Raw genomic sequence first — 19,051 nt, 5'->3', positions numbered from 1 at the left:
CCTGCCCCTGCCCTTTCCTCAAGTCTGGGCCCCTCCTGCCTTGCTTTTCCTGCCTCTTCCCCCCACCCTGTGCCTCCGCCTCAGCCAGGAGCCGCGCACGCAGCTACTCACTCTTCCTGTGCCTCAGGACTCTCACTTCTAGGAACCAAGAGGAGAGAAGTGACAGCGGAGTTAAGAGGGAGAGGGGGCCAGGATGAGACTGGGACAGCAGGGGACAGGGAGTGGGCCAGGGAGAGCAGGAGCGGGGAAGTGGAGAAGAGAGGAGGAGCTTTTCTGTCCATCTGACCCTGGCTCAGGCTGCTCTGGGGCCCCATGAGGGTGGTCCGTCGAGTTCCTGGCTTGGCTGGTGCCCCTAAGGGCTGGGCAGGGCCACCACTGGCTCTAGCCCCTAGCAAGGGCCTCCACCTTGGCACTGGGTTGGGGTAGGGCACCCAGCCCTGGCTGTGCTGGGTGGGGGTGCCTGGGGAAGCCCAGAGTATATTTTTCTCTGCCCTTAGCTTCAGCCCTGCTGCAGGCCGTGGAGGGAAGGAGAAGGAGGCTCGGCAGGTGCTGGACATGCTTGCATGGGCTCTGGTCTGCAGGGGCTGGGGCTCCACAGGAACCGCAGGGGGACAAGCTCTGCTCTGCACTCCTAGTCAGGGAGATGAAGCTTTGAGGGGTGCCACTAAGCATGATCTCTGCCCTGAGTGGCTGGGTGAGCAAGGCATCCTGAGTGGCTGGGTAAGGAAGGTGTGGGATGGGAGCACCACATCTAGGCACCCTGTTCTGGGCCTTCTAGGTGTCCTGGCAGGGGGACACTGTCCCACCCTACAGAAAAGAAGCCCAGGAATCCTGCACCAGTCTAGCTCTTAAAAAAGGATGCCCAGGGAAGTCACCGGGGAGGGAGGGGGAAACACGAGTTCCTGGCATATCTAAGAAGGCTTCAGGTCTGTGCTGCTTGGAAGGACAAGAGAAAGACGTGGAGAGAGGAAGAGAGGCTCAGGATAGACAGGGGCAGGGGGAAGGGTGGCCAGCTGCGGGGCATCTCTGAAGCTGGTTCTACTTCAAGTGTCCTTCCAGTACCAGCTCATCAGAAACACCAGCGCCAGAGCTGGGAGGCCCTTTCTAGCTGGTGGGAGGCAGGCCCAGAGAGGGGAGGGGACTTGCCCCAGGCCGTGCAGCCCGGTCCTGCTTTGGCAGGACCTCGAGCAACCCAGAGCCCTCTCTTAGGTTCAAGTACTCAATGGGGTAGGGGTGGCCGGAAGACCATGTAGAAGAGGAAGGACCCGGGCAGTGACAGCTGGGGAGGGGACGGTGTCTAGATTTCCCTCCCCTTTCAGGGCTAGCGCCGCCCCCCACCCCTCAACCTGCCCCTACTCACTGCCGGTGGACGAGGAGGAGCGGCGCTGCCCGCAGCCAGGGCCAGCGCCCTCGAGGGGCAGAGGCGGGGCCGGCGGCAGCGAACTCGCGGCCTCGGGCAGGGGTGGCGGTGGCGGCGGAGGCGGCGGTGGCAGCTCCCTGGACGCCTTGGGGTCCGCGGCGCAGCCGTTAGGCACGTGGTTCCCAGGGAGCAGCGCCGCCTGCGGGGGAGCGGAGGGGCCTTCGAGTGAGCCGCGGGCGGCAGGGCCAAGACGCGGGCAGCCGGCGGGAGCGGGCTGGCGGGCACGCACCTCCTCGCTGTGCGCCATGCCCGGGCGTGCGGCCAGCGTCTCGCCGGGGCAGCGGCCCAGCTGCCGGTAGTAGTCCCCCGTGCTGGGCTGCTTGCTGAAGGCGCGGGACTTGCGGCTGGAGTCCTGCCTCCGCAGCCCGTCGTGGCCGTCGCAGGAGCTCAGCTGCGGGAAGACAGCGACCTGTGGGGCTCGGGCACCTGCCCGGTAGGCGCCCCCCACGCCTCCCCACCCAGCTCTTCACCTCCTGGGGACTCGCGGCCAGCGGCCGTCGAGGGGTGCAGCAGCCGACTTCCTAGACCCCCTGTTCTCACGGTGGGCAGCAGGCGAGGGTCATGGGGGCCTCGGTGGAAGGGCAGGCTCCGCCCGCCGTACAGGGAGGGGTTCTGGGCACCGGCCAAGGGGCACAGGGGCCCCCACTGAGGCCAGAAGGGGCGGGCCCAGGGGCGGGGTGGCCCAGCCCCAACGCCAGGGGGAGCTGGAGAAGGGGCACCTCCCAGCTTAGCCCTCACTAGGCCCTCGGCCGCACTCCGCTCTCTGCGGTCAGGACTGCGGGTCCCCAGGGCTCCACGGAGCCGTCTTTCGGGGGTCCCGGGCCGGAGGGAGCCCCCTCCAGAGCCTGTGCTCTCCGAGGCTCCGGCTTGCCCCGGATACCGGTTGCCCGTCCGGGGGCTGCTCCTACCTGCCACGGTGCTGGTGGCCCCCGCTGTGCACCTGGCGGCGGGGGCCGCAGGATCCGACACCTGCGTTACCTGATACTTCCTCTCAGGTTACAGCCGCCCGCGCACGGCCAACCTATGGGCTCCGACGGCCTGACATCACCCAGGGCCCGCCAATCCCAAGCCGAATCCCCCCAGCCGTCGCGGATGCCACGGGGGCCGCAACTACTCTGCCACACCTGGCCGCGGCTCTGCACTCGCCCCTGGCCAGATGTGACCCCGCCCCCTGCGCCTCTCCCTAAGCTGAGAGCTGAGCCCCCACCTTCATCCCTGCCCGAGAGGGGAGAGGGCTGACCGTGGGCAGAGGCGGCCTCTCATATTTGGCCCCGGCTCCGAGTCGCGTCCCCATCCTTCCCCTCCTGCATCTGGAAACCATCGCCATCCACGAAAGCGACACCGACACCCGCGCTCAAGCCTCGGATTTCAGGGGCCGTAAGGCGGGGTCGGGTGACAGCGCGGCTTCCCGCCCCGTCGCAGCTGCCCCCAACTAGGCCCAGCTCAGGGAGAGTGAGGCGGCCGGGCCAAAGACTGAGTGACCGGGTGGGGGCTGTCCCCTGCTCCACTCTCCAGCCCATGCGTCCCTGCGGTGGCCTCAGACCCTTCACCCCGCCCGACCTGGCTCACGTTGCAGGAAACGCGACACCGCAGGATTTGTTTTCTGGGCCAGCCCGCCCGCTCCGCGCCCCCTGCAGCCCGGAGGCTCGGACGCCACGACCCTGCTCCCGCCCGCGGTCAGGCACCCGCGCGGGGGGCGCCGCGGCGACACAAAGAGCTCTTTGTGGAGCGTCCCGGCCCCGGCCCTGGCGCCTGCGGCCCAGCACGCACACAGCCGGGAGGGGCGCACACAGCCGGGAGGGGCGCACACAGCCGGGAGGGACGCACACAGCCGGGAGGGGCCGCACACAGCCGGGAGGGGCCTCACACAGCAAGGAGAGGACCACGCAGACCTGGCACTTGGGCTCAGCGGTGGAGAGGGGGCACTGGCTGGGCCACCTGTCCTGTGGATTTGGGCAGGGCCCCCAGTCTGCGCTGGGAGCTCAGCGATTCCAGGGCCCCTGCAGCCCTACCCGCCTGGCCCCCTCTGCCTCCCAGAGATGAAAGAGAAAGCCACTGTGGGAGCTTGGTCTAAGGTGGCATGAAGAGGGCAGTTACTGGAGCTGGCTTGCAGGTTCGGTGTCCCTCCCATGCCTCCCTTGCCCAGTGGCCTTGTGACCTGAGTCACCTTGTATGAATTGGCCCTGGGGTGGCTTTGCCTCGGGCTTAAGAGAGAACTGCAAGGTCCCAGGCTCTAGCAGGACCCCAGGGGGCTGCCACACCACATCTGGCCACCTGTGACCTCAGGCTGTCCCCTCACTTCTTAGACCATCCTTGCTCTGTTCCTGTGGCCAGAACGCCAGTGTTCCCCAGGGCACCCTGCCCAGGGTACCCAGAATTGCTCAGACCAGACCTCTGCCTCAACCCCTGCTCCAGAGCCTCAGCCAGGGTCCTGCAGGCCCCAGACATCCCTAGGCGCCTCACACTCCACCTGCCCACCCTGGCCTCATCCTCTCAACACAGGCTCGCTTCCCTCCAGGGCTCCCAGCTCAGGCCTGGCCCTTTCCCCTAGGAGCTCAAGCCCTAAACTGGAACCAGCCACAGCTTCACTTCCTCCCAGCTCCCACTGCCGGTGGGCGCCCAGCCCTGCTAGTGCCTGCTCGCCTTCCCCCCACCCTCCTTCCAGCCCTCACCTCCACAGCCATGCCACTGGCACCTTCCACCTGGCAGCCACCTCCCTTGGGTGACACTCTCTGACTGGGCCTGGGGCTGTGGGGGGGGGGCAAGCTCGGGGAGGGGCAGTCTCCATGCATTCTCTGTCAACTCCATGACAACCTGGCCACTCTGCACAAGAGGCGGCACAGGCCCAGTTCCTGGGGAGGCACAGCTGTCTGGACCTGCGTCCTTCACCCCCCAGCTCCCATGGAGGGCAGTGACCTGCTCTTACTCTCCAAGTCCAGTGTCCAGCCCTGACCCCTCGTGGGACTCACCAGGAGCTTTGACTTTTGAACATGCCATGGACCTAGGGACCCCCACCCTATGCCCACTAGTGAGGCCAGGCCTTTGGCCTCACTGGCCCCCTTCAGCCCAGTCCCCTTGCTGGGAGGCAGGCAGGGGGTAAGGGCTCACTACCTCCTTCTTGAGGGCCTCTGTCTCCACGTGGCGGAGTTTGTTCTTGGTCTGCATGTAGATGTCAGCTGCCTGTGGTCCCACAGGAGGCTTGGGAGCTGGGTAGCCAGGTGGGGGTGGGGGCAGTTGGGTGCCTGGGGGTGGGGGTGGTGGGGGGAAGCTGGGTGGGGGTGGTGGGGGTGTGGGCTTCCCAATTGTGCCCCGAGGCAGGTCCAGCTCCGGGTTCAGCAGGTCCATGTAGCTCTGTATGTCTGCAGCTCTAGCGCTGGAAAGCCCTGGGGAGGCAGAAGGAAGGGCCAGATTTGGGAGCATGCAGACAGGCTGTCCCCCAAGACTGAGACTCTCCACCACCTGGAAACAACTTGCCGAGGGCCAAGGTGGGCTCTGGACACCACTTGGTACACCTGCTGTGGCCCCTGGTGGTGCTGGGCTTCCCCTCCCTGGCCCTGCCCTGCCCCAGCCCAGCACTTATTGGGGGAAGACCAGGCACTCCGGTTTGGAGGGGAAGCACTGGAGGCTTTGGTGTGTCTAGAGGGCAGGGTCACCTGGAAGAGGAGGGTCTACTCCTTGGGAGTACGGATGGCCACATCCAATCTTTGCAGGGCACCCCTGCCAGTTCTGGAGGCCACCATCTGGCGGTGTGAAGCAGGCATTGCAAGTGGATGGACGCCCATGCTCAGGGCATGGTCAGGGTGTGTGTACACACAAGCCTACAGCCTGCTGAGGCGATTGTGCCTTTGTGTATGTTTGAGTGTGTACGCATTTGTGCACATGCTTCTTTGTATTGAATGTGTGTGCATTGCTCTGTGGACATGGTTGTGTGTGTGTGTGCATATCTGTAGTATGGAAATAGAGCATTGTGTGCTTGTGTGTAAGGTGGGTGTGTGCAGATATTAGCATGGCTCTGTATGTGTGTTCATATCTGTATGCTGTATATACACATGTACAAGTGTGTGCTTTTGTGTGTGAGTAGCTAAGAATAATGAATGGTGGGCAGCACACGTGGATTTTGTGGGTGGGGAGAGTACATGTGGATGTAGATGTATGTTTGTGACGAGCACACACAAGTATGAGTGACATCTGTCTCTCACCAGAAAGAGTGTCACCTCCCATGTTTAAGAGCAAGTGATGAGGGTAGTCTCCAATACTGGCTGTGGCAGGGCGGCCCAAGGCCAACCCTCACAGCCCAGCAGTCTGGCTGCAGTCTCCTCTCCCTCCCCCTCTTCCTCCTGGGCACACTCACCACGTGGAGGGTGCTGGCCCTTGATGCTGGAGTGGCTGGAGGAGCAGGAGTCGTAGTTGGAGAGGGTGCTGGTAGGTGAGCTGAGGTCAAAATTCAGCGGCTGGACCGACACCGTGGTGTTGGGTGAGGACATGCCTGAATCGGGCTGCTTCGCCTCCAGCTCCGCGGATGGATCCCGGGAGAGCACGCGGTGCTCCACGCTCTGAAGGGGAGGCAGGGAGGCCATGAAGGCAACCGCACCCCAAGATGCGTTGCTCTCCAGGCCAGGGTCCTACTCAGCCATGCCTTCACTGTGGGATCCTGGCCAAGCCACACCCCTCTCTGGGGTCTCTTCCCCATCACTAGAGGGTCTCTCGGGTTCCTCCAGGTGAAGATTCAAGCCCAGCCCCGCCAGGCAGCAGGACCCAGGTTCCTGGGAAACTCCCTCCCCTGGCTCCTCCGTGATTAGGAGGGTGGAGAGATCGACGAGGAGGGGGCCTTGAGCTGCACCCCAAGAGGAGAACTGCCAGGAGATCGGCCTTCTCCCTCATGGATCAGCAGAGGCTCCATGGGGAGGGGCACAGCACCGGCCCATCCCTAGTTACCTGGCTGGCAAGCTGGCTCTCCTTGCCGGACCTGGGACCTGGGGCAGACTCCCAACACCAGCCCGGCCTGTCTCTTGATGGGGCCCTTGGGGTAAGGGTGGGGTCTGGATGGCCACCTGAGCAGTGATGGGCAGCCAGAGCTCAGGCTGCCAGGTCTGCCATTCCCCCGCCCTGCCCGGTCTGTGCATCTGACCACAGGCCTGTCCCCTCCCAGTGCAGAGGGGGCTGTGGTGGGGGCCCTGCTTACATTGCCCATGCTGCCCCTGCTGCCGCCAAGCCCGCTTGCTCCGCTGCCTCCTGCCCAGGCCTGCTCCTCCTTGCCCCATGCCCCCTCCCTGCCTAAGAAGTGTCACAGGCCCCCTGGGAGAGAGAGGCAGGCCTGGCACCAGGTAACGGCTCGGCGGCCGCGCTCATTGGCCCTGTAATTAGGGGCTCTGTGGGAGTGTTTGCATTTTCTGGGCCAGCGTCTTCTGTGGCTTGGATCTGTCCCTGCTGCAGCTGGGCCTGCTTGGGTGAGGGGATCAGGGCACACACACCCCACCCATTCCAGGGGACCAGGCTCTGCTGCCTACCGCAGGAGTCGGGGAGCCATAGGAGGTGGCGTGGGCAGCACCGGAAGGTGCTCTTTACCTGGCCAACAGCAGTGGGTGCTGAGGGCACCAAGCCCTGACCCCTGCAGGCAGCAGATAAGAGGCTGGGCCACAGCAAGTGTACTGCGCCTGGCCTGAGCCACCCAGCTCTGCAGTCTGGGACAGTGGCTTCAAACTTCCCCTCCCCGACTTACTAGCTATTTCAGGCGAGTCACCTATGCTTTTTGTGCCTAAGTTTCTTTATCTGCAAATGGGGATAACAGCACTACTTGCTCTGCTGAGCTACAGGACATGGCGCCCAGTAAATGCCATATTGTCAATTATTATTATTATTTAGATGGAGTTTCGTTCTTGTCGCCCAGGCTGGAGTGCAGTGGCAAGGTCTTGGCTCACTGCAGCCTCCACCTCCCGGGTTCAAGCAATTCTCCTGCCTCAGCCTACCAAGTAGTTGGAATTACAGGCGCCCGCCACCACACCCAGCTAATTTTTTTTTTTTTGAGACGGAGTCTCGCTCTGTCGCCCAGGCTGGAGTGCCGTGGCGCGATCTCGGCCCACTGCAAGCTCCGCCTCCTGGGTTCATGCCATTCTCCTGCCTCAGCCTCTCCGAGTAGCTGGGACTACAGGCGCCCGCCACCACGCCCGGCTAATTTTTTTGTATTTTTAGTAGAGACGGGGTTTCACCGTGGTCTCGATCTCCTGACCTCGTGATCCGCCTGCCTCGGCCTCCCAAAGTGCTGGGATTACAAGCGTGAGCCACCGCGCCCGGCCCACACCCAGCTAATTTTTGTACTTTTAGTAGAGATGGGGTTTCATCATGTTGACCAGGCTGGTCTCGAACCCTGACTTCAGGTGATCCGCCCGCCTCAGCTTCCCAAAATGCAGGCATGAGCCACCACACCTGGCCTGTCAACTTTTTTTTTTTTTTTTGAGACAGAGTCTTGCTCTGTCGCCCAGGCTGGAGTGCAGTGGCGTGATCTCGGCTCACTGCAACCTCCGCCTCCCGTGTTCAGGCAATTCTCCTGCCTCAGCCTCCCGAGTAGCTGGGACTACAGGTGCCCACCACCACACCCAGCTAATTTTTATATTTTTAATAGAGACGGGGTTTCACCATGTTGGCCAGAATGGTCTCGATCTCTGACCTCGTGATCCGCCTGCTCGGCCTCCCAAAGTGCTAGTATTACAGGCGTGAGCCACCGTACCCGGCCTTTTTTTTTTTTTTTTTTTTTTAAGAGGGGTCTTGCTCTGTCACCAGGCTGGAGTGCAGTGGCGCGATCTTGGCTTACTGCAACCTCCGTCTCCTGGGTTCAAGCGATTCTCCTGCCTCAGCCTCCCGAGTAGCTGGGACTACAGGCGTGTGCTACCACACCTGGCTAAATTTTTTTTGTATTTTTAGTAGAGACGGGGTTTCACCATGTTGGCCAGGATGGTCTCGATCTACTGACCTCGTAATCTGTCCACCTTTGCCTCCCAAAGTGCTGGGATTACGGGCATGAGCCACCGCGCCTGGCCTGAGCCACCGCACCCGGCCAACTATTTTTTTAATGTACTGTGAAGAGTAACTGAGATTACACCTTTAAGGCACTCGGCAGGATACCTGCCTAAGTCAGAATCCAATGAATAGTGTTTGCTGTCCTATGACCGCTAGCAGCTGCATCCAGAGAGGCCCTCAGGTGCCCTGGGCCCTGGTGCCACCCCTCACGGTCCCTCAACAGAGTCACAGACTCTCTTAACTGAAGGGGACCCATCATTGATGCAGAAATGCCCTTCCCAGTGTCCATCCCAGCTTATATACCCTAGTGACAGAGTGCTCACTACCTGCTGGGCCATTCGTTCTCTTCCAGAGACTCTTTCTCGGGGGGAAGTTCATCCTCAGGCCCGCCTGCAGCCTCTGGCCTCTGGGCCTTGCTGTGTTCTGCAGCCCCCAGAGCCAGGACCATCCCCCTGTGCTGGGAGGGAGGGCAGATGGACAGACAGTGCTCAGGGCACAGACCATCTGCCTTCTTCCCTCCGGGCCTCATTTCACAGCCCCTCCATGGCCAGGCTGCCCCATGGAGTTGGTCCACATCATTTTGGGGTTGGCTGCGAGGCCCACTCTCTTCCCTGCCTATTGCCTCAAAGCAGGCATTGTACCAGATGGTGCAGAGCCCTGCACTTGGAGACATCCACAGCTGAGTTCAAGTCCCAGTGGGTCTTGAACTGGGACTTCATGGCTGTCTCACCATAATAACATAATTTAAAAAGAGTAGCATGGGTTTCCAGTTATGACCCAGCCACGAAGTCAGCAAATGTATGGGGCAGGGCTGAGAGGTGGCTCCTGGCCAGGCCATCAAGGTAGGTTCTACACTCTACCACTTACTGGTGATGCGATCTTGGTGCCCCGCAGACTCACTTTATCCATATGTTGAACGGGACACTTAAACTCTTTTCTGCAGAGGGTGGCTGTGAGTTATACCCAAGCTAATGTCTATGGGTAGGTGAATGAGCCTGCCTGTTCCCAGTGGGCCCTGTCTTGTGATTTCTCCAGCCTTACCCCTTGGGGTGACTCTGTTCTTCCCTGTCCTCTTTCCGTTAACCTTTGTGCCTCTACTCCCTCAGTCCCCAGTAGGCAGTGGTTCTGGGCTGAGAGGTCGTGTGGGGTAGCGGGCTTCACGTCCCTGAACCTCAGCTTCCTCCTTGGTAAAAGGGGTGACGACATCCACCACTGGGGTGGAGGGGCGAGAAAAGAGAATGCGACAGGAGCAGCGCAGGGATCGTACCAGGTTCTCCACCGTGCGCAGGTAGCGGGTGCAGTGGCTGTGGCCGTTGAAGTCCGACAGGTCGGCGGCCGTGTACCCGTCGCGGTCGCGGACGTCCAGCTCCGCGCCGTTCACTACCAGGATCTGGCAGCACTGCGGGGGCAGGCAGTGAGGACCCGGCCGCGGCCGCGAGCTGGGACCCCCACGCCCGGGCAGGGCCGTGCCGAGAGCACGGTGCCAGCAGAGGGCGCGCGCCCCCACCCCGGGCCCGCGCTGACCTCTAGCTCCCCGTTCTCGGCGGCGTCGTGCAGCGGGGTCCCGCCCCACAGGTCAGCCGAGATCTCCCCGCCGTGCAGCAGCAGCCAGCTGAGCACCTTGGTGTGGCCGCGGCTCGCCGCGAAGTGCATGGCGGTGGCGCCATCTTTGTCCTGCTCGGACAGGCTCACGTCGGTGCAGCTCACCTGGGCGGGAGGGGCGGGGAGAGAGGGGCGGGGGCTGGGCGCCAGGCCCCTGCAGGCCTCACCCCGTGAACTTCCTGGCCCCGCCCCCGGTCCCCCGCCCCACCCCTGATGGCCCCGCTCCCTCCACTCCCCGCCTGCCGGCTCCGCCCCGCCTCCCCTCCCCCAGCCCGGGCCCGGAGCTCACCAACCACACGATGACCGGGCTGTGGCCCATCTGCGCCGCTGCGTGCAGCGGGGTCATGCCGTCGTGGGCGCGCGCGTGCGGGTCTGCGCCGCATTCCTGCACCAGGTACTGCGTCACCTCCAGGTGGCCCTCCTGGCACGCCAGGTACAGGGGCGTGGCACCGTTCTTGGTTTGGGCATTCACTCCCCTGCGGAGACACAGCGCCCACCGTGGGCTTTCAGCGCCTCACCTCCTCCGAGGCCTCCGTACCCGTCCCCCGTCCCCTCCCGGGGAGCCCTGGACAGCAGGGAGAGTGGGTGGGAGAGGGCCCTGTCACCGGCTCGCTGCCGCCCCGGGGGCTCCCCCTGGACTGAGTCCTGAGCCACCCTCCGTCAGAGGCCCCTGAGGGTGTCCCACCCAGCACTGCCCTGCCCTCAGTCCTACTTTTTTTTTTTTTTTTTTTTTTTGAGAAGAAGTCTAGCTCTGTTGCCCAGGCTGGAGTGCAGTGGCTCGATCTTGGCTCACTGCAACCTCTGCCTCCCAGGTTCAAGCGATTCTTCTGCCTCAGCCTCCTGAGTAGCTGGGATTACAGGCATGCGCCACCACAGCCCGCTAATTTTTTGTATTTTTAGTAGAGACGGGGTTTCACCATGTTGACCAGGCTGTTCTCGAACTCCTGACCTCGTGATCTGCCCATTTCAGCCTTCCAAAGTGCTGGGATTACAGAGCCACCACGCTCAGCCTCAGTCCCACTTTTTAACTGAGGTCTACAAAGATGTGGTGAGCTGGCCTCTCCTCCCCTCTCACCCACTGTCACCATGAGTCCCCACACCTGCTGTGTCTGACCTCTATCCCTTTCATGGTGTGCCCCCTCCATTTGGAATGTCCTTCCATCCTCCTCCCTCTTGAAGACTCAGTACCCATCCCTCCTCCATGAGGGCCACCGTGATTTATTTCCCCCTTGCTGGCCTCCGCCCCACACTGCCCAGAGCCACTTGAGCATGACCTGTCATGCTGGGTTGGCCATAACTGATTTTGACCTTTGCCTCCCCCAGAAGACTCAGTTCCCAGAGGGCAGGGTGGTAAGGGTTGCCAGACAAAATGCAGTGCACACAATTCAATCTGAATTTCGGATAAACAGATGATGCTTTAGTATTCTATATCCCAAATATTGCATGGGACATACTTATACTAAAATACAGCTTGTTTATCTGAGATTCAAAGCTAGTCAAATGTCCTGGGTTTTGTTGTTGCTGTTTTTGTTAATCTGGCAGCCCTCGGGATGTCCACTATGTACTGAATGCTTCTGCTGTGCTAGCTCTGGGCTGTGGCACTAGCAAGCAGGTTCTTCTTTTTTTATTTTTATTTTTGAGATGGAGTCTTGCTCTGTCATCCAGGCTGGAATGCAATGGCACAATCTCAGCTCACTGCAACCTCTGCCTCCTGGGTTCAAGCCATTCTCCTGCCTCCCCTCCCAAGCAGCTGGGACTACAGGCATGTGCCACCACGCCTGGCTAATTTTTGTATTTTTAATAGAAACCCAGTTTCGCCGTCTTGGCCAGGCTGGTCTCGAACTCCTGAGCTCAAGTGATCCGCCTGTGTCGGCCTCCCAAAGTGGTGGGATTACAGGTGTGAGCCACCGCGCCCAGCCATCAAGTATTACTGTGACCATCAACTGAGATTACACCGGTAAGGCACCTAGCAGGGGACCTGCCAGAATCAGAATTCAATCAATGGTGCAGCTGCAGCTGAGGAGGCTCACAGGTGGGGCTGGGACTCTGTGCCATCACCCATAGTCCCACAACAGAGGCACAGACTCAGCTCTCTCCTCGGTCACACAGCTGCTAAGTGGCATTTGAACACCCATCTGTCTGTGCATGCAGGGCCTGGCCGGCAATATGGGCATGCAAGAAGTGAAGAGCTGGAATGTGTCTCAGGGGCTTCTCCTAGGGCCTAGCTTTCGGCTGTTACTGTCCCTTATCCTTGCTCTCCCAGCCCAGAGGGGGTCTTTGAGCTGTGCCACAGTCTTGCTTCTTGTCTTTGTGTTCCCAAACCCATCCATGAAATGGGGGCAACAGTTGTCATCCTGACCTTGTGCGGAGTGCCTGAGAAGTGCTTGCAGAGCCCTGAGCACAGGCCTGGTGCCTGGCGCACAGCCATTGCTGAACTTTAGGATCCTTCTCTGTGCCTGGGAGGACCAGCCACCAGGAGGGTCTATGGCTGGCCTGGTGTGTCCAGGTGAACAGCCAGGGTGCAGTTACCACCGAAGGACACTAGGTGGAGCCACAACCTACCCCCAGACCCAGGAGAAGCTCCAGGTTGGGGGCCGCGACCTTCTGGGTTCCAATTCACCTTTTGTGCCTAGGAGGCCAATTCTTCGCAGGACTTCACATCCTGCCCATCTACCTCCCCCAGTCTTTCACCCCCTAGATCAACCACATGCTCCACCCTGCATTCATCCCTCGTTCACCCATCCAACTGCCCATCCACTTGTTGCCTGCCCATCAACGTGCACCAGGCTACCCCCCTTTGCCCATCCATCTTCTTGTTCCCAACACGACTTAGCCCCTCTTCTGACCCCTGTCACGTGTGCCCTCTTCCTCCCTCTCACACACATCCTGACACCCTCCCAGCTGGCATCTCCCTGTCCCTAAAGCCCTGGTTCTCTGTCCACTTCCTTGACTCCTGAGACCCCAAGGCTGTCTACAGCCCCCATGGACCTCCACTCACTGATTTCTCCTCCCTCCCCACTCCCTAGACACAGGGCTGCCATTTGCTGGGGCTGATGCTGAGCCTGGCACTTCATGATGGTGCGGGGAGCAGGCACCATGCCTGGTGATCCAGAGGGGGTCCTGTCGACACAGATAAGAGAGACAGAAGACCCAGCTACATATCTATCTTCAGAAACATGCTGGCTCGTGGCTGCCAGCCTCCACACCCCAGTGCCAGCGTCACCCCCACGCACACTCACATGCTGGTGCATCAGGAACAGGCTGTTTAATATTTCATGACCGACACTCAGCGGCCTAAATTATTCACCCCGTAACCAAGGCACAGTGAGTGCCGGGGTCTTGGGGATCGGGGGCTGGTGGGGGCCCACTGGGTTCTTTCTGTAGAGGCCCACAGGGGTGTGCACAGCTGGGGGGGGGGGGGCCAGACCTGCGGTGAGCTCTGCTCTCCCAGCACCCCCCACTTGGCAGAGATCCATGACCCAGGGGTGCCCAGCCAGCCAGAGAAGGTCTGAGAAGCTGGCACCAAGCAGGATCTGAGCAGCAGGGGGCAGTGGTACCCACAGCCTCCTGCAGGGCCGCTGGCTGGCACTCCCAGCCCAAGTTCCTGGCACAGAATGAGCCCTCAGTAAGTGCTGGAGCTCATCACCATTCTTATTAGTATTTCACCATCTGCACTCATGCGCCCCATTACGGAGTCAGAGCCTCCAGCTTGGAATACCCCAGAACATGGAGCAGATAGGCTGATGGGCTGGGTGGGAGGGGGTCCTGGCTCAACATCCCCTTCCACCTTGGCCTGAGGACAAGAACAACAATGGGCACTCTCACAGTCACTGGGGAGTATTACAAATATATGGATGAGCATAAGGACCAAAATGAAATTCCCATCACACACCTGGAATCCAAGCACCTTGGGAGGCCAAAGCAGGAGGACTGCCTGAGCCTAGGAGTTCGAGACCAGCCTGGGCAACACAGACAGACCCCCGTCTCTACAAACAATACAAAAATGAGCCAGGTGTGTTGGCGCACACCTGTAGTCCCAGCCACTCAGGAGGCTGAGGAGGGAGGATCACTTAAGTCCAGGAAGTTGAGGCTGCAGGGAACTATGATCACACCACTGCACTCCAGCCTGGGTGTCAGAGCAAGATCCTGTCTCTAAAATAAATAAATAAATAAGAAAATAAACAAAATTCCCATCACTAGAGAGAGGAATTAATAAAAGTAATAATAGTAAATAATAATAATAGTGATAGCAGCCACCATTTACTGAATGATTACTCTGTCTCAAGCACTGTGATGAGTACAACACACACGTTCTCTCAGCTGGTCCTTGTAACAACCCCACAGGACAGGTGTTAGCATTGTTCTCCTGGTACAGATGAGGAAACTGAGGCACAGAGAGCTAAGATCACTCTGTGAGAAAGGCAGAGCCCCAATCTGAGGCTGCATCTGATGCAGAGCCTGCTTCTGACTCCAAATGTGCCACGTCTACACCCCTTCTGCTCTTGGTCGGTCTGTCCCTCTGCCTCCCTCCCTCCCTCCCACTGCACAGGCCACTGCCCTTCCCCGCAGACCTCATTGCTGGGAACTCAGGAACACTCTTTGCCAGCCTGGGGCACAGCCCCGCAGGAGGACCCGCAGGGAGGGCCCTGGCTTCGCTATAAGGAGGACCTGGCTCGAGTCCCGTGCCTTTGAGCTGTGCCACAGTCTTGCTTCTTGTCTCTGTGTTCCCAAACCCATCCATGAAATGGGGGCAACAGTTGTTATCCTGACCTTGTGCGGAGTGCCTGAGAAGTGCTTGCAGAGCGCTGAGCACAGGCCTGGTGCCTGGCGCACAACCATTGCTGAACTTTAGGATCCTTTGCTGTGCCTGGGAGGACCAGCCACCCCGAGGGTCTATGGCTGGCCTGGCGTGTCCAGGTCCTGCCAAGTACGGGCCAGGCTGGGCATCATTTCTGCTGTGGGGAACACTACCTAGAGGGGAGAGGATGGGTCTTGGGGGAGACCTCTGACTCCCAGACCCCTGCCAGCTCTAGCCCTGACCACAGTGACAGCTGCAGAAAAGTGCTCCCAGACCAAGCCCCTGCCCTTTGCCCTGGCTTTGACCCAAACCCTCTTTGTAGGTCAGAGGCTCCCTGGTGATGATCATATAAATCATGATTTGTTTTCTTTCTCCTGGGAACAAAGATGCTATGGATGAACTGTAACTATTCATCAAGTCACCTCTGATTACACAAAAGAAACATGGGTCGCCCGTGTGGGCTGTGGGAATCTCCGGCGGAGACTGTTGCCAGCTGACTGCCAGCACCGCCGCAGGGAGTGAGCTGCCCATGGAGCCAGACTCGGGCTGAAGAACGATTCCCGTGGCCCTCCCCACTGCCAGCAATGCCTCCCCAGAGGGAGGCCAGGAAGAGGCTGTCCCTCCGAGGATAAGTCCAGTTGCGGCCTTGACTGCTTTGAATTGAAATTCACGGAGGCTTTGGTGGCTCTATGGCTCTTGGTGTCCTCCAGTCAAACCTCCTGGCCTATGTTAAAAGATTCCCAAGTAGGCCTGGCCCAGGGAAGAAATGCAGCCCTGATTTGAGAAAGGTTCTACACCTCAGCCCATCAGCTAGCATGGAATAGTTCCAGAAGCCTACAGTTGCCTGCAACTCTCCCAGCCTCCCAGGTCTTCCTCCTGGCCCATAATTAGGCCAAATTTGACCCCACCTGAGGCCTCTGCACCTCCCCACATCACTGCCAGTTCCATCACGGCAGGGCTGCGAGGCCGACCCTCTTTTCATTAGGGTCTCAGCTCTCCTCTCCTCAAAGACGCCTGGCTTCCCTGACCCCTCAACTTAAAGAACCATCCCCATCACTTCCTACCAAACTGCTCATTTCACTATATAGCACTTGTCACTCCTGAATTATCTTGTTCTCCTATTCCTCAGACCCATACACACGTGGATAGAAGAATGTGTGGCTGACGTGATGACAGGCCGGGCAGTTGGGTGCACCCAGTTGCTGTTTGTCGAATGAATAAATATGAGAAGGGACATTCAGGCCAGGAGTAGGGGATGTCTCTTCACTCATGGCCTCAGCCTGGCAGGGCAGGTTAGGTCCACTTGCCAGATGGCCTCGGGAATGCCCAGAGGGGAGTTTTGTCTAGGGTCACATGCAATGAGCTGTAGGCAGAGTGGACAAGTCCCTGGGATTCCATACCCCACTCATTCAGCAGACGTTTACTGGAGTCAGGCTCTGGGCATACAGAGCCGGGAAGACAAAGCCCCTGGCCTCATTAGTCAGGGACAGACGGGATGAAAACACACATCTGTCTGTGTGATACAGGGCCTGGCTGGAAATCTGGGCATGCAGGGAGTGAAGAGACGGAATGTGTCTCAGGGGCTTCTCCTAGGGGTTAGCTTTCGGCTGTCATGCAGGATGCACACAGAATGCAAAGCCAGGCAACCATAGGGCAGCTGGGAGGCCAGGTGCAGTGGCTCATGCCTGTAATCCCAGCACTTTGGGAGGCCAAGGCGGGCGGATCACCTGAGTTCAGGAGTTCGAGACCAGCCTGGCCAACATGGTGAAACCCTATCTCTACTAATAATACAAAAATTAGCCAGGTGTGGTGCCATATGCACCTATAATCCCAGCTACTTGGGAGGCTAAGGCAGGAGAATCACCTGAACCTGGGAGGTGGAGGTTGCAGTGAGCCGCACCACTACACTCCAGCCTGGGCGATAGAGCAAGACTCAAGTCTCAAAGAAAAAGTGCGGCAGGGAATAAGGCCAGCGGGAGAGTGAGTGGGCATTGTGGGCGCCGGTGACAATTTCAGCGAGGCTCAGGGTTGGCCTTGCTGAGGTGAGGTCTGGGCAAAGACTTGGAGGAAGGCAGGGAGCAGGCGGGGATCTCTGATCCCTGCAGAGGGATCAGCCTCTGGGAAGGCAGGGGCGCTGGCCTGTTAGAGGGGACCACAGCCCGGAGGAGGGACGGCCTCTGGGCCATTGTAAGGAAGTGAGCAGCCTTCCCTGTCAGTGGCCAGAAGCCTGTGATGGGACTTGCTCTTTTTTTTTTTTTTTTTTTTTTTGAATTGGAGTCTTGCTCTGTTGCCTAGGCTGGAATGCAGTGGCGCAATCTCAGCTCACTGCAACCACTGCTTCCTGGGTTCAAGTGATTCTCATGCCTCAGCCTCCCAAGTAGCTGGGACTACAGGTGGAAGCCACCACACCTGGCTAACTTTTTATCCCCCTGAGATGGAGTCTTGCTCTGTCGCCCAGGCTGGAGTGCAGTTGCGTGATCTTGGTTCACTGCAAACTCCGCCTTCCGGGTTCAAGCAATTCTACTGCCTCAGCCTCCTGAGTAGCTGGGATTACAGACACCCACCACCATGCCCGGCTAATTTTTGTATTTTTTAGTAGAGATGGGGTTTCACCATGTTGGCCGGGCTGGTCTCAAATTCCTGACTTCGTGATCCGCCCGCCTCAGCTTCCCAAAGTGCTGGGATTACAGGCATGAGCCACTGCACCAGACCAGGACTTGCATTGTCTTTTCTTTTCTTTTTCTTTTTCTTTCTTTTTTTTTTTTTTTGAGATGGAGTCTCACTCTGTTGCCCAGGCTGGAGGGCAGTGGTGCGATCTTGGCTCACTGCAACCTCCGCCTCCCCGGTTCCAGCAATTCTCCTGCCTCAGCCTCTCGAGTAGCTGGGACTATAGGCACGTGCCACCACACCCGGCTAATTTTTGTATTTTTTAGTAGAGACGGGGTTTCTCCATGTTGGCCAGGCTGGTCTCGAACTCCTGACCTCGTGTTCCACCTTCCTCAGCCTCCCAAAGTGCTAGGATTACAGGTGTGAGCCACTGCACCCAGCAGGACTTGTGTTTTCAAAGGCTGCGGGTGGACATGAACGGGTGAAGGCCAGGGCCTTTCAGGCTTACTGGGGACTTCCCCTTTTCCGTTCTGGAGTGCACAGCCTCACAGAGCCTGGCTGCTTCCATGGCCCAGCTGAGCCCAAGGGGTTCAGGTAGCCCCCACGTGAGGCAGAAAGGGGGTTTCTCAGAAGCCCTGGGACGCCCCAGCAGCGTGCTGCTTACAGAGCCCCAGGGCCCAAGGCTCAGCTCTCCCCCTTAGAAGGGTAGGGCAGGGGCACTAGGCCCGGTTAGGCCACAGCTGGGACCAGGAGCTGCTGGTGGAGACACGAGATGGTCTCGGGCTGTGAGGGGCTTCTCCGGACTCCACCAGGCCCTTCCTTTCCCAGAGCCTCCACGTGGGTCAGGGGGTCAAGGAGGGCAGCCACCTCCTCAGTGCAGACACAGGCCCCGCCCCCACGCCCTGCTATCAGGTGAACTGACAGACACCAAGGGTAGACCTGGGGCTGGTGATTAAAAAGGAATGAGCCCCCACGGCCTGTGGCAGAATCAGGGGCCTAGTGGGAAAGGGACCACCCCAGGCAGAGCCTCCAGCCTTCTAAGGGGGAGAGTTGAGCCCTGGGCCCTGGGGCTCTCTAAGCTGAGAGCTGCTGGGGCTTCCCAAGAAACTCCCTTTCTGTCCCAGGTGGGGGCTGCCTGAACCCCTGGCTGTGGGAGCAGCCAGGCTCCGTGAAGCTTTGCACAAAGGAAGGGAAAAGGGGAAGTCTCCAGTGGACTCGAAAGGCCCTGAGTGATTAGGACCTGGACCAGGAGTGGGAGAGAGACCCAGAGAGGAGGTACAGCCTGCTCAAGGCCACACAGCAAGCCAGTGGTGACCACAGCTGGTGAATCAGCCTCTCTAAAACACCATTTCTGTACCTGTCATCTCCACGAGGCAGGGAAGCTTGTCTGGTTCACCAGCGTATCATTGGCATTTAGAATATTGCCTGGCACATAGAAGATGCTCAATAAACATTAGTTGAATGAGTCCATCTGTAAAATGGGCTGATTACATAGCTACTGCTCGGGGTGGTTGTGTGGCTCAGATGACATTGGGTGGTGCCAGACCCCTAGAAGATACTCAGCACCAGGTTCTTTTTCTTTTCTTTCTTTTCTTTCCTTCCTTTCTTCC

General features: G+C 59.4%; 2 protein-coding genes across 7 annotated transcripts in view; one reads left to right on the top strand and one right to left on the bottom strand.

Moving 5' to 3' along the window:
* Positions 1–19,051, top strand: part of NOL9 (nucleolar protein 9) — a 239,836-nt gene that overhangs the window by 107,543 nt on the left and 113,242 nt on the right. The gene's annotated exons all lie outside the window — the stretch shown is intronic.
* Positions 1–19,051, bottom strand: part of ESPN (espin) — a 36,674-nt gene that overhangs the window by 10,499 nt on the left and 7,124 nt on the right. For 2 of the 6 annotated variants that reach the window (XM_032758750.2, XM_058444166.1), the window contains exons 3-10: positions 10,326–10,512; positions 9,959–10,141; positions 9,702–9,833; positions 5,772–5,973; positions 4,532–4,803; positions 1,650–1,811; positions 1,361–1,559; positions 112–138 (exon numbers count right to left, since the gene is read on the bottom strand). In XM_032758750.2, coding sequence (XP_032614641.1) covers positions 112–138; positions 1,361–1,559; positions 1,650–1,811; positions 4,532–4,803; positions 5,772–5,973; positions 9,702–9,833; positions 9,959–10,141; positions 10,326–10,512 — 1,364 coding nt within the window. Of the gene's footprint in view, positions 1–111; positions 139–1,360; positions 1,812–1,890; positions 2,961–4,531; positions 4,804–5,771; positions 5,974–9,701; positions 9,834–9,958; positions 10,142–10,325; positions 10,513–19,051 lie in introns of those variants that run through there. The other 4 variants (XM_032758751.2, XM_058444167.1, XM_032758749.2 and 1 more) reach the window with 3 other exon arrangements.

This window comes from Hylobates moloch, unplaced genomic scaffold (assembly GCF_009828535.3).
Source record: "Hylobates moloch isolate HMO894 unplaced genomic scaffold, HMol_V3 SCAFFOLD_9, whole genome shotgun sequence".
Lineage (NCBI taxonomy): Eukaryota > Metazoa > Chordata > Mammalia > Primates > Hylobatidae > Hylobates > Hylobates moloch.
The sequence above is the reverse complement of the archived record's forward strand: the minus strand, read 5'-3'. Positions and strand labels throughout refer to the sequence as shown.